Here is a 13,601-nt window from a genome sequence, read left to right on the forward strand (position 1 = left end):
CAGTGTGCTGTCAGCGTTTCACATTTCAATGTAACTTCATGTGATCTTTCTTTTAACATAGCTATTTTGATGGAATTCCTTGCTAGTAATGGATAGTAAGATTACTAAGAAAATAAATGTTTGTTTGTTTAGTTTCTGTATAGCTCTTCCATATCTTGTTTTTTCCTCATAGGCTGGGATGGTGGGAGTAAATATGAGAATAGTTCAGGTTAAACATAAACCTACATACGAGGTGTAATGCTGTAGTTCGTATGTTCTGTTTGAGTTATCCTTTGCTGGTTTAAATATGATAAAGGATATTTTGTTATATTACATGCTGCAGTAAATAGTAGAGCTTTTCTTTAAGCCTGTGCTAGAAATAATGTCAAATGAAAAAATATTTTTGTATCAGATATGATTATACGAAAACACATCCTTCAGAGAAAATGCATCTAGCAGTGGTTGCCTGTGGTGAAAGACTGGAGGAGACTGTTACTATGTTGAGATCAGCCATTATTTTCAGCATCAAACCCCTCCAGTTCCATATTTTTGCTGAGGACCAACTGCACGAGAGTTTCAAAGACATAGTAAGTACCCAAATAATTTACTTAATCAGTTTGTAGTACAATTTGAGTAGTATATAGCAATTTCTCTGCTTCTTGGGTAGTAGTTGTTGGATATAGTGGCAGAAATGCAGGGATCTAAAAATAAGCTAGTATGCAAGTCTTTTGTAATGTTAGATGGGGATTTTTGAATTTTTTCCTGTGGAAAATGCCAGTTGCTGATATCAAAGCTTTTCATAGACACAGACCAAAACTTCCTGATTTGTCACCTTGAATCTGTTAAATACAAACCTGATGTTCTGAACACAAACCAGTTATCTTGTGTGAGCTTATTTAAAATTGGTTTTACAAGAGAAAATGGAGATCTGTCCTTTTTTGTCCCTGTGCTTACAGTATGAGTCAGCCTTACATTATCTAAACAAAGTGAAACATCAGTCTTTGAAAATGGTAGATATGGTTATGTATAATTTTATTAAATTTCAGTTAATGAATATAACTGAAGTAGCAGTATTAGAAGCTGACTAGTATATAGCTGTGGAGGGTTTTACTATTTTTGTGCTTAAAATGTCATGCTAACTATGACATTAGTATGTTATACATACTAATATATGTACACTAATGTCATGTGAACAGTAACTGTGGCAAGAATTGGGTAAGGTTATTTTAAATTGAGAAAGATTTCATTGGTATTTCTCCTGTGGAAACTAGTTAAGAGGGGAAAAAGTTTTATTTGATGTATTTACTTTTTGTAAATACTAATTTATTTTACTTGCTCTTACTTTTGTATATGATCTAATATGACGTGTTTTTTTCATAGTGGCCCGCAGGTGCCACTTTTTGTTCAAGTATTTTGAATAGTTGACAGATTCTTGTAGTTCCGGAAGCATTTCTGTTATGTGAGAGAGGTGTTGCAGTTGTGTTCAATTATTAATTTGAATGGGGGATTGATTTCTTTTTTGTAATAGAATTGAACTGAAGTAATTTTTGTGATCTCTTCTTTTCACATAGCTTGATGACTTCCCCTATGAAGGAAAAGTTAATTACACATTATATCCAATAACATTTCCAACTGAGAGTGCAGCAGAATGGAAGAAATTGTTTAAACCATGTGCTTCACAAAGGCTATTCTTGCCAGTAAGTTATTCTGTAACAGGACAGTACAGAAGTCTGTTTACAAAGCTGTCCTTGTTAATCAGATTTCTGCTTAGTTTTAAATTAAAAACTACTACTACTCCTAAAAGTTACTTTTATGACATCCTAAAAAACTCTCTGAATTTAACCTTCTTCTGTGGCACTAATAGACTATGGAATAAAAGTCCTTTTCTCCCTTGCTGCATTATGGCACAGTATCCCCAGTGAGAGGTACAGGTCATGTCATCCTCTCAGAGGTAAGAAGGATTTATCACACTTCATCTCATTTAGTTGGAAAGTTTCCTGCATGCGTGGGTCTGAGAAGGTTAGAGAAAATGAAACAAGAAATGGGCTATTGTTGCCAGAGTGTTTTGTGCAGCCTTTTCTTTGCTCATCTGAGACACTTCAGAAATCATACTTCAGCTTAGGTGGATTATAGCAGTGGCAGCTATCTCCCAAATACTGTCTCTTCTGGCGCTCCCTTACACCTCTCCCTTGTTGATTAGATGCATAGGAAAGCAAGAGAACAGGAGGAAGGTAGGAGCTCCTGTTATGGTAATGTTTCACCTGGCCTGCAACCTACTCCTAAGGAGCCCCAGGATATAAAATGTAGACAGAGTGCCTTTGCATTACTGTTCTATATAAAACTTCTATTTCACTCTACAAAAATTCTTCAAAATGAGAGAAGAAGGAATGGTGACAAATTTATTGACTGCAAACTGTCAGTCTAAGATGAGTTTATTTGTATATGACAAAAATGTATTAAACTTTATTGTGTAATGGCAGCAACTTCTGTTTTATGAAGAGAAGCTCAATAAAACTTAGAAGTTTGGTTTTAAATTTCTTTCCCTCACAGTTAATCCTCAAAAATGTGGATTCGCTACTGTATGTTGATACTGACATCCTGTTTTTGAGACCTGTTGATGATATTTGGTCTTTTCTGGGAAAGTTCAACTCCACACAAATCGCTGCAATGGCACCAGAACATGAAGAGCCTCGTATCGGGTGGTATAATCGCTTTGCTAGACATCCCTATTATGGAGTAACTGGAATAAATTCTGGAGTCATGTTAATGAATATGACACGTATTAGAAGAAAGTATTTCAAGGTATGTGTGTTGCCTTTATTGCATTTTCTGTGGTTTTACATCTTTTAGTTCTAATCCTGTTTCAAATTCATGTGGGACAGTATTTTTTCAAAATATTTTTCTTGTAATTGGAATAATGCTCTAAAAATGCGCTGTGTTTAAAATGGTATCTAACTTGTGGTTTTTTAAATGCCATTCACTGTAAGACTTGGAATTCCTGAATTTCAAATGTGCTTGATTGTTTTAATTTTTCCTAGTTCTGAGAGATCCTGTGCCTTGATACAGTCTGCTGTAAATGACATTTGTCAGTAGATATTCTGGTGTTTTTTCTTCACTGTAGAGATCCCAGAAAACAGTTAATGTATACTGTAAACTGACTTTAAAAATGTGTGTAGTAGTATGACCAGGAGGTGGTGCTAAAACATTTAGTAAGTTATTTTAACTGTACAGTTTCCAAATTTTGATCTTTTACATTGTAACCAGGTGATTATCACCTTAAGTATCTTTTGATTTACTTTGAAGTCATAATTTTTGTAGAGAAATAAGTTAATCATGAAAGTACTTACTAAAGCAGTCCATGCAGCAGCAGAAATGGTCATTGCTTCACAGATGGGAAGTTTTTTCTTACATAGTTGAAACACAAGTACAAAAGCAGAGCCATGTGATTATTCTAGGGAAAAAAGTACTTCTCTGTTTAAGAGAAGTTTGATTAGGGAAAAATAATCATGCAGTCAAAAACTATTGGAAGGTGCACCCATAAGAGGGGCAATATAAACTTGCAGTAGACACTGCTTCTTCTCCCCCATTTCCAATTTAAGAAAGATTTAGCTTTAATCTTAACATTCTTGCTATGTATTTTTGTTATGGAAATACAGAGAATTTAAAAAAAATGGAGAATGGATTATCTCAGTTGTAGTTAAAGTAGAAGGTTATCATAGCTATCGTATATAGCTGTAGTTTCCCGAAGAAGAAAACTTCTCTGTATACGTTGCCAGTAGAATCTTGCATTGTCCACTTTGTTATTTGTTTTCCTGATTATAGCATCTGGAGAAATGACAATACCAAAAAGTGTAACAAGAAAAATATGGGACTGAGAACTGCGTGTATCTTAACCTCTGACAATATATTTGTGTGAATTATTTTTAGGGTGGTAAACTCTGAGATAAGATTGGTCTTTTATTCATGCCAGAATATGGGTTGGGCTTCTCAATACAACTTAGGTTATCAATTTATGCATTTTTACTAAAATCGGAGTTAACATTTTCAAAAATATATGGATTATGTAGGATACTAAAATTGTCTTCCAAATTAACTGCAGTTTTCTAGAGGACAACATAAAGTCCTTTCTCCTTAGCACCTAAAACTGGTGGTTTCTTAAAATTTAAGTCTATATATACAGATTTAAGTAGGTGAAATCATTCATGAATACTTTGAAATTCAAAATGGAATATTGCTGCTTTCCCTTGATACTAGAGGGCTGGAGTATTTTCCAGGTCCTGAAAATATCTGCTACATATTCCTGTTGTTGCCATGTTGTATATTTATTATGCAATGAAACATGTCACATTGCTAAACCAAAACCAGCCTTGGAGGAAGTGATTTTTTTTTTATAATTGCTCTTTATTATGGGTGTGAATATCTGTGATTTGTAAGACCTCAGCTGTAAGGCAAAGCACAAATCCATATGCTTTTCACGTGATCCTGCTGGCAAACTTCAGTATACCTAACATGATGTACAATTTCTGGCTAAGTGGGCCACTGAACTTCTTTCTGTAGTGAGGAAGATTGCGTGTCATAACTGGTATGGGGAATCAGAACAAAAAAAGTCTTGAATTGTCCTAAAAACATTCATCCTAATGCTCTTTCTCAAATTGTTCAGTAGGTGCTGTACTAAGCAAGTGTGCTTGATGAGTTGCAGGCTTAGCATTCATACAATTAAGGGAAAGGAGCTGAGACTGGAGTGAACTACCCAGTGCTGTGCAAGTATACTAAATATTCAGAATTATGAAAGGGCGCTTGAGAAAGGGAAGCATAAACAGAGCAAAGCTTCCCAATAGCAAAGCACATGATTCAAAGCCCTTTTTGATGGCTTTAGTTAAGAAAAATTTAAAAAAAGCAATTAACCCGTTCCCCTGCTCCACTTCAGTTGTTTTAAATATTAGGAATACAGCATTTTCTGCCCTGAATCGTTAGTCATCATTCTTTGGCATCCTTCCCAGGGCTTTACTGTCACTTCAAACTTAGACTTCCCCTTCCACATCTGATGCATACTGCTGGCCCTTGCTTTTGCGTGTCTTCTGAACTTCATACTTGTCCAGGAATGCTTGTGTGCGCCCTGTGGCTATTCCTCAAACATTTGAGACTAGTGGTGCACATAAAGGAATATTCTTTCACTCCTGCTTGATAGTAAGAAGTAAAAAAGAAATAAAAAAGATGGTGTGTTCTGTATACCTGGGTGGGTTTTTTTTTGCTGTTTTTTTTTTTTTTTCTGTGTGCATGTGCAGCTTTTAACATGGTTGCTGAGAACTTATGTCTTGCATGAATTTAATCTTTTTCCTTCCATTCCTACACCTTCTTTCCCCCTGCTTTCATCATCCTGTACATCTTTCCTGGAGTCTTAGTCCAATTATCTTGAGCAAGGAACACAGATACAATGTTTGGATGCATGGTGTTTTGACATATATGAATTTTCTGGTTCAGCTGAAGCATTTTGAAATGCTCTCTTTGGATACCCTTCTTGATTTAAAACCTTGCCCCAGTATCTTCAGGTCCTTGTATAACAAATGCTGAGCATCTAGCTGAGTTTTGCCTCTGTCTTTGTATGTTTCTGGGAAGTGTAATGTTTGTTATTTGTTCAAGCTTTGAATTTGTAGAGATAGATACTTTCTCCAGTGTGACTGGCTTGCTAAGATTCTGCGTTAGACCTTACTGCCAGTGACCAACATACTTATCAGTGGAGACTTTTTGGTATTGGAAGACTCAGAATTGTTTCTGATGGGAGACTACCTCATGATTTCTAACCCTTGCTGCTGACTTAGTTCTTCCACCTGTTGGAAACACTGGAAAAGTGTCCTATAGTATCAGGCTTGTGGTAGCGTGCTCAGCCCAGTCAGAACAGTTTGAGGATGTCTAATCAGAGAGCTGCTAGGTTACCTGAAACTTAGGAATGATAGTGCTTGATCGTTCTCCTCTCATATCATAGCTAGATAGTGCAGCCTGGGTAATGACTAAGCAGGAAATGAATTTCTCTTATACAATATTGATTATTGAGATCTTGTCTTAGAGAGCACTCAGCAGGGGAACCATTTAGTTTATGCTCCCCTAATACCTAGAGTGTGGTCCCACAAGCTTGCGGAGCATCATAGGGCCCTAAGATGCACAAGCTCTATTACAGAAACTCTGCTGTTCATGGGGACTTGCAGAGACTTTGTTTTCATCTTCAGGTTTCTTGAATGTCTTAAAAGGATGATTGGTCAGTATGAAAAATTGCAAGCCTCACAGCAAAACTTTGAAAAGGGTTTAGTGTAGTTGAGACTATGCATGGTAGGCCTGAGAGAGTGTATGGCTTCCCTTGTTACTGATGGCAAAGGAGCTACTAGTCCCAAGCCTTTAGAAGAGTGGTAAATCAAAATCAGGGGTAGAGACTATCCTAATACCCCTTGCCAGCAACACTGCAGATGCTTTTGGACCTTACAGGTACTGTCCCGTGTCGTGTCCCATTAACTGTTACAGTCAAATACAGTAGAACTAGAAAATGCTTCATTGTCTTATAGGAAGGTCCGAATTTTTTTATATTCATTCAGGAAACTCAACAAATTCATCAAGAAGTATGTAAGTTCTGGGAATTTTTCTATCTTTAAAAAGCTGCCTGTAGACCTTTTTGCATGACTGTCTAGTGGCTAGAGCACTTGTCTAAACAGTGGAAGTTTTGGATCAGGATATTCCTGCAATACGGTGGATTTAAAACTGTGGGTTCTTTGTCTATTATAGTTTCTTCAGCCCGAAATTACAGGCTGAGCTGCTTGAGGCCTTTAAGCATCTTTCTTCTGTTGTCACATTGATTTGTAAGAGTTAGGAGGAACCAGAAGATTAATAAATAAAAAGGAGAACCGGAGACTTTAGCCAATGGTTATGGTGCTCACCTGGGTAGCAGAAAACCTGTAGTTCCATGTATTGCTCCAGGATTAAGTCTTCTTTTGTCTACTTATTTATTCAAGCCTCATTCTTCTCAGGACTGTCAGGTTTATTAATTTCAGACAAACATCCTAGCTACTTGCCTATCTATGGTACCTAATGGAAGTTGTCACTCCTGGTCCTAACTATCTTATTTGTCTTTTGTGTTTTGAGACTCATACAAATACATGCACTGTATATATACATATATATGCACACGTGTATACATATATACAGATACATATGCATGCATATATATGTTATTGAATATGGTCATTAAACAGTGCATAACCGGACATAAGACTAGAATCAGTAATGAAGTTTCTGATGGATAGTGCCTGCCTGTTGTCTTTGTTTAAGCAGCAATTAGAAAATGGGAATGTAAAACATGCAAGAGTATTTAGGAGATGGAAGAAGTAATAGTAGGTGACTTTTTTATTTTTATATTAGTATTCATATAGATATAGATACTTTTAAACTTGAAGAGGTGTAGCAAATACTGCAGATACGGTGTTTTAACAAAAAGTCCTAGACCAGTGAGGCTTTGTGAATAGAGAACAATGACTTTTATCAAATTTATTAAGAAACTTAGTTGTTGTGATGCCTGAGACATGGGCAGTCATGGAAAGGAATGAGCTCTTAGAAAATCAAACAAGCCCCAAACAAAATAATTTCAGATAATGTGTGCAATGGAGAGGTTCATGGGTATGCTTTAGACAAAAAAAGATCAAAGTTCCGAGAGTTTCTATGACCTAAGCCTATTATATGCTTTTTTTTTTACCATTCAGTATTGCTTAAGGCTATAGTTCAAAGAAATATGGTGAACCTGTGCAAAAGCTAATTGCTTCTAAAAGGAAGGTTCCTGTCTCTTACCAGCTGCTTTCCCCTGCTTTTTCTTCCTTACTTTGTCCTAGCCTCTGGTGTTTGTTGGTCCCGATTATGATTCAATTAAATTTGGTAACAGTAGGAAAAAGAAATCCTTCTGCTGGGTTAGTGAAGTAAATGAGCTCACAAAAACATCTAGTAAGTGTTAGCACTACACTGTTAATGCAAGAACAGGATAGAGTCATGTAACCAGAGGAAGAGGGCTTGCTCTCATTTGGCATTAAGAAAATTTAAATTGGTCAACTGTTTGTGGGATACAGCTGCAGTTTCTTTAGATATTGCTGTATGATTTGAGTATTTTTCCTCAACTTTATATTTTCCTACTGGAATTAAGAGAGAGGTAATACGAGGTTGCTACAGGCTAAATGTAACAGCTCTTGTTAAGTCTGACTTCAGGCTTGGCCAGGCAGAAGTCTTCTGGGACAGAAATCAGTAATGACCAAACTAATTAAAGGACAGCATCTAAACAAAAAAAAAAAACAAAACCAAACACATTTAGGAGGATATCTTAATGTCCTTACACATTTTCTTCCAATCAAAAAAACCTGGAATTGTGAGGGTTCGTAAGAGCCTGTATCAGCTTGATGGCATCACAGAAATGCCCACTACCATTTTCTTAAACCTCTTTAACCTACTTTGCAACTTGTTGAATATTGGAGAGGAAGTTTGTATTCTGGAAATCCTTAGGTTATCATAGAGTTATTTTTCTCATATTTACTTGAGTAACTTTTGAAAAGCAATTCTATTTCAATTTTGATTGAACTTGAGCATTCTACTTCTCAAGCTGTTTGACCTCACTACAAGTTACAGTAGAATTTTAAAGAAGGCGGTTGTATAACTATTCAAGTAGTTTCTCTTGCTCTGTGATTCCGACATTGGTTTCATTATACATCAGTGTTAATAAATTAGTATATAACTTTTTTATATTTATGCAAACGTTATTGAAATATTACAATTTCCAGTTCTTAAGTCTGATAGCACTATTTGTCCAGTAATATTGCTTCTAGACATCTGGCAATGTGATGTATGCTGTTACCTGCTTTGCATCTCCTTGGGATATACTCTGGATTTCACTGCTATTAAAACTATACAAGTTAAATGAAAATTATATGAAATAATGACTTTAACAATTTAAATTAATATTTCTATGGGTTGCTCTAAAACTTTATTTATTACGGTATATTCTCTTATCATGATTACCCTGGTATCAGTGAGCTAATTTAATTCTGTTTTTAATTCTTAGCACTGAGTCTAAATTTAAAGCTTAGGTCAATATTCTATGGATGGCAAAGTTCAGGTGAGGGAGTAATCTTTACCCACTGTGATGTAGTCTGATCGATTTGCTTTTTGGAAGGTTTTAGCTTGGTGTTAAGCCTGTGTTTTCTTTTGTTTAATCACATTGCACTGAGCCTAATGATAATTCTTGCTAGAGAAGAATTCTCATGTGCATTTCATATGCCTGTTCTCATCGAATACTTGCAAGCAATCATAGTCATAAATTTTTTAGGACAGAAGGGACTGTAATATTCCGTTTGGCTTCTTACATAATATAAGCTATAGATCTTTTTTGTATTAATTCTTGTCTGAAATCTGATAGTATTTCTTTTTTTAGTCTTCAGTTCAGAAAGCCCTACATATTTGATGGCTGAAATGGTTTGAGGAAAGACTAGAAACTGAACTGCTAATTTTTGCGCTTTCTAGTTTGTCAGTGGAAAGCTCGGAGAAGAAAGTCTTTGATACTATAATTCTAAAACTGAATATCTTGCTCCTGGTAATCTTTTCAGTTTCTTAACTTGGTGTTTCTGTATACAGATCCCAAACCATACTGGAATTCTAATTTAATTTTTTTTTTTTTGGCAACTTGGTTAAAAAGAATCAAGGGTACAATATTGTACTTATTCAGGAATTTTCTCTCTTTGGGACTTACTGTTATTCCATCCTCACTCTCCCAACTGAAGTAGAAGGTACAAAGTGAGCAGCCTTGTTCCTTTCCTGTTCTAGTTGAGCTTAAACGTGGTATAAAGATTAGCTTTAGAATATGTAACCTGTTACGCTGCAGATGGTAACCCCTTTGGTAACATGGAGTTCAGTGTAGGCCAGCTTACTCCAAGTAGCACCTCTTCAGCCAAACTCTTAGAAGAACTCCTTCTCCTTTTCCTTTGAAGTGATTTTGCTAAATAAAGAATTTGGGAATTAAGTAACAGCTGTTGGTTTAGAGTCTTACTGCCTTTTGCTAGTGAAAAGTTGTGCCTTTGCTGTGGAAATTCAAGTTCAGTAACTAAAAAAAATAGTTCAACTCAATGAAAATTCTTTTGAAAACCTTTGAAGGATTTCTGTATTTTTGAATGCTCCTTTGTAGCCAATATCGTTTCACTGTATGTGTTTGGAACTATTTAATAATTAATTCTATATTGATCTGTTTTGAATTTTTGAAGTTAACTTCAAAACCTGTGTATATTATCACTCTGTGATAAAGGCAGAGAAATTGCATGAAGTGTGGATATTTAAATAGTGCCCATCTACTTGCACACATCACTTAAATGCAGTTTTTTTGTTAGATTCTACTGCTGTATAAAAAAACCTTGCTATTTCTTAGAACCCTTGGTTTAAGATGTTTGAGGGAAATCTTGAAGACAAAAATAGAATGTGGCAAAATTAAATAGAAGTAGGAGATGCATATAATTTTCCTTATAAGATAATAATTGAGAAATAAAGCATATTGGAAATGTCCATAACTATTTTCCTTAGATGTGCTCATTTGTTTAAAAGGAAGAAATCATCTATACATTTGAGATTTGTAACTTTGAAAAGCAAATTACTGCGATTCTGTAGGGCATTTCCTTCTTTGTAAGTATAATTGTCCTGAATGCTTGTGTTGTTTTGCTTTGTTTTGTTTGATAGAATGATATGACACCAGTCCGGTTACAGTGGGGAGAAATTCTTATGCCACTGCTGAAGAAGTACAAGTTGAACATAACATGGGGTGATCAGGATCTACTGAACATTATGTTTTTTCACAATCCAGGTAAATCCACATTGATTTTAAGTCTAACATGACAAAGTTGATCTTTTCTATGAAGTTCAGAAATCCAGGAAAATACTCTCTTAGCAGACTTTTCAGTGAAAGTTTTCAAGGGACTTTTCACTTCTTTCATTTTCTGAAAGTGTTTACTTTGAGAGACAGCATTGGAGCTTGCTAGAGTGTAATTAGCTGTTAGCTTTCAAATCAACTGTACAGAAATTTATGAAGCAACCTTAAGGGAAAAAAAGAGAAGATTAATGTAATTTCCGGAAACAATTTTGATATTTAATCCAGAGTTCTCATTTTTCTGCACAGAAAGTCTTTATGTCTTTCCTTGCCAATGGAATTATCGGCCTGACCACTGCATCTATGGAAGCAATTGTAAGGAAGCTGAAGAAGAAGGTATATTTATTCTTCATGGAAACAGAGGTGTTTACCATGATGATAAACAACCGACTTTTAGGGCTGTCTATGAAGCGATAAAAAATGTAAGTGTTTTCATCATTGTACTTGTGCAACGTGTTTTTTTTAATGTATTTTTATCTACAGTGCTGCATATATTTTGTAGGTTTTGTTGATACTTACCTTGATTGTAACAAAGTTAATTTTTTTCTCTTTTACGTGATGTTAAGTGTTTCACCAATTTTTCATTTACTGCTTGGATAGAATTCCAGTGTATTCTTTTTGTGATGAGCATCTTTTGAAACATGGTGTAGACTATGTCTGGGTTAGGATTCTAAAACATTGCCTGTAGTTGTCAATGTCTATTTAAAAGGCTTTATTTCCATTCCTTTAATGAATACATCTAGTAAACTGTTTGTATGAGCATTTGGACATGACCAGAAGCTTCATTTTTCTGGAGATTTTAAAATGCAGCAAAAAACCCTTCTTCTTCCCAAAGTTTGTATATATTTACTGCAACATTTTAACATTTAATTGTAGCTAGATTTGGCTTGTAGAAAATATTTTTTTTCATATTCTGTTTTGACCTTTTCTAGAGATTCAGTGTATTAATATGTTGCTGTTCCTTTAAATACTAAGCAGAGTGACTTCTCTTCATTCTGCAAATAAGTCATCTAATAAACTATTTATCACTACATCAGTATACTCACTGAAGAGCTGTAAAATTTAGCACTGATGCACATTTTAATGTAGCAGGCTATTGTTTGCGTATAACCTTCAAAAATCAATAGTATATTTTAATGGTGCTTTATTACATGTTGTCATATGGATATAAAAATGAAGAAAAGTACTTTTGGGGGTCTGAGAATACATTGCAGGGAAAGTGAATGTGTTTCCATAAAAATACGATTTCTTTGTTTCCTTTGAGCATTGTCAAAAAACAGAAGAAAAAATTATTTCTTTTTATTTATGATCCCATTTGGTTTATGAATGTCAGAGAAAGTACGTAAACCACTGTTGATTCAGTAGTAATAAGATGAACAAAATTATGTTACTTTGAAATGCTGTTTTAGCTTATCATTTGTTAATAAAAAATACTGCACTGTTGAATTAATGACTTCTTTATTTCATGTCCATGTTAAACATAGTATGTGCTTGACCATCATTCAGTTTAATGAAACTTCAGTAGTACCACTTTTCATACTGTTGTTTCATTATACTTTGATAATAATTGTATTCCTTAAAAGTTGTATGTCATTCAAGGAAGTTACTGTTCAACAAACAAATAACCAGAAATCATTTTAGATCTGTAAATTTTTAATTTAGTAAGGTAGTTTTAAATTTCCTCCTTGCCTCTCTGGTTATGTTCATTTGCTTACATTTTTTTAAAACAGAGTCTCTCTTGCTTATTGAAAGCATTAGAGAATATTTCTGTAATATAGAGCTATATTGCATTCAGAAACTCTCTGAGTTCTTGAAAACATTTAATAAACCTATAGAAATCAAATACGGTGTTCAAAGGCATTTTTATAAAACTCTAATATAATGACACTCTTCCATATTGACCTTAAATCTTCTTTTCTTAACCTCTTTCCAGTATTCATTCAGAGATGATCTGGTTCATTCCCTGTTGCAGCCCCTAGAACTGGAGTTACAGAAAACCATGCATACATACTGTGGAAGAGTATACAAAGTGTTCATGAAGCAGCTAACAAAAAGCATAAGAGACTTGTATGCCAGAAGATCAAAGGGAAGGTGATTTTTACTCCAAGCTATTAAATCAAGAGACTGAATTAACATACTGGTCAAAAGGTGCAAGAATTCTAATATGGCTTGAATCGGCTCTTAATGTGCCCAGATAAAAGTTTACTAGCATACATAAAAATGAAGAAAATATTCATGTAATGAAGAACAGGAACTTTTTTCTGCAAAGGTGACTTTTTGCTCTTTTGAAGTTTAATCACTGCTAATATTTATCTTGGATCTCATGATTTGGGTGATACTGACTTCTATGGTCAGAAGTTTTAGTCTGCATAATTCAGTCATCTAATGATCAAATGAACGAGGAAGAAATGAAGATGGCTCTATTTGGGAGTGTACCTCATATATTGTCTAAAATTCTGTTAAACTGTGAATGTAGCAATATCTGAGTCAGCAGCACTAACCTCACTTTAAAGGTGTGAGCCTTTATGTAAACAAAGTTGTTTACAAGTGCAGAAAATACTCTTTTCAAAGAAATGTGATATAATCGTTGACAATCTGTATGTGCCTTTATATGTTCATCTCTTACATGTTGAAGTACTGTTTTGACAATCTTGTTTCGCTTATCTTAGATGTAAACTGCACACTATAAATACGA

At 34.8% G+C, this 13,601-nt stretch overlaps 1 protein-coding gene across 1 annotated transcript; it reads left to right on the forward strand.

Moving 5' to 3' along the window:
• Positions 1–398: 398 nt before the first annotated feature.
• On the forward strand, positions 399–13,357 carry GXYLT1 (glucoside xylosyltransferase 1). The gene is made up of 6 exons (XM_009583590.1): positions 399–566; positions 1,551–1,676; positions 2,530–2,781; positions 10,720–10,843; positions 11,156–11,328; positions 12,840–13,357. The coding sequence occupies exons 1-6, from the start codon at positions 426–428 to the stop codon at positions 12,999–13,001; spliced, it is 978 nt and encodes a 325-aa protein (XP_009581885.1). The 5' UTR covers positions 399–425; the 3' UTR covers positions 13,002–13,357.
• The last annotated feature ends 244 nt before the right edge of the window (positions 13,358–13,601 follow it).

The sequence above is a fragment of the Fulmarus glacialis genome, unplaced genomic scaffold (genome assembly GCF_000690835.1).
Source record: "Fulmarus glacialis isolate BGI_N327 unplaced genomic scaffold, ASM69083v1 scaffold1238, whole genome shotgun sequence".
Classification (NCBI taxonomy): domain Eukaryota; kingdom Metazoa; phylum Chordata; class Aves; order Procellariiformes; family Procellariidae; genus Fulmarus; species Fulmarus glacialis.

Coding starts and splice junctions, on each gene's coding strand:
- GXYLT1 (XM_009583590.1), top strand. CDS start 426: ATGCATCTAGCAGTGGTTGCCTGTGGTGAAAGACTGGAGGAGACTGTT. Junction 1,677..2,529: donor CACAAAGGCTATTCTTGCCA/GTAAGTTATTCT, acceptor TTTCCCTCACAG/TTAATCCTCAAAAATGTGGA. Junction 10,844..11,155: donor TATGTTTTTTCACAATCCAG/GTAAATCCACAT, acceptor TTTTCTGCACAG/AAAGTCTTTATGTCTTTCCT.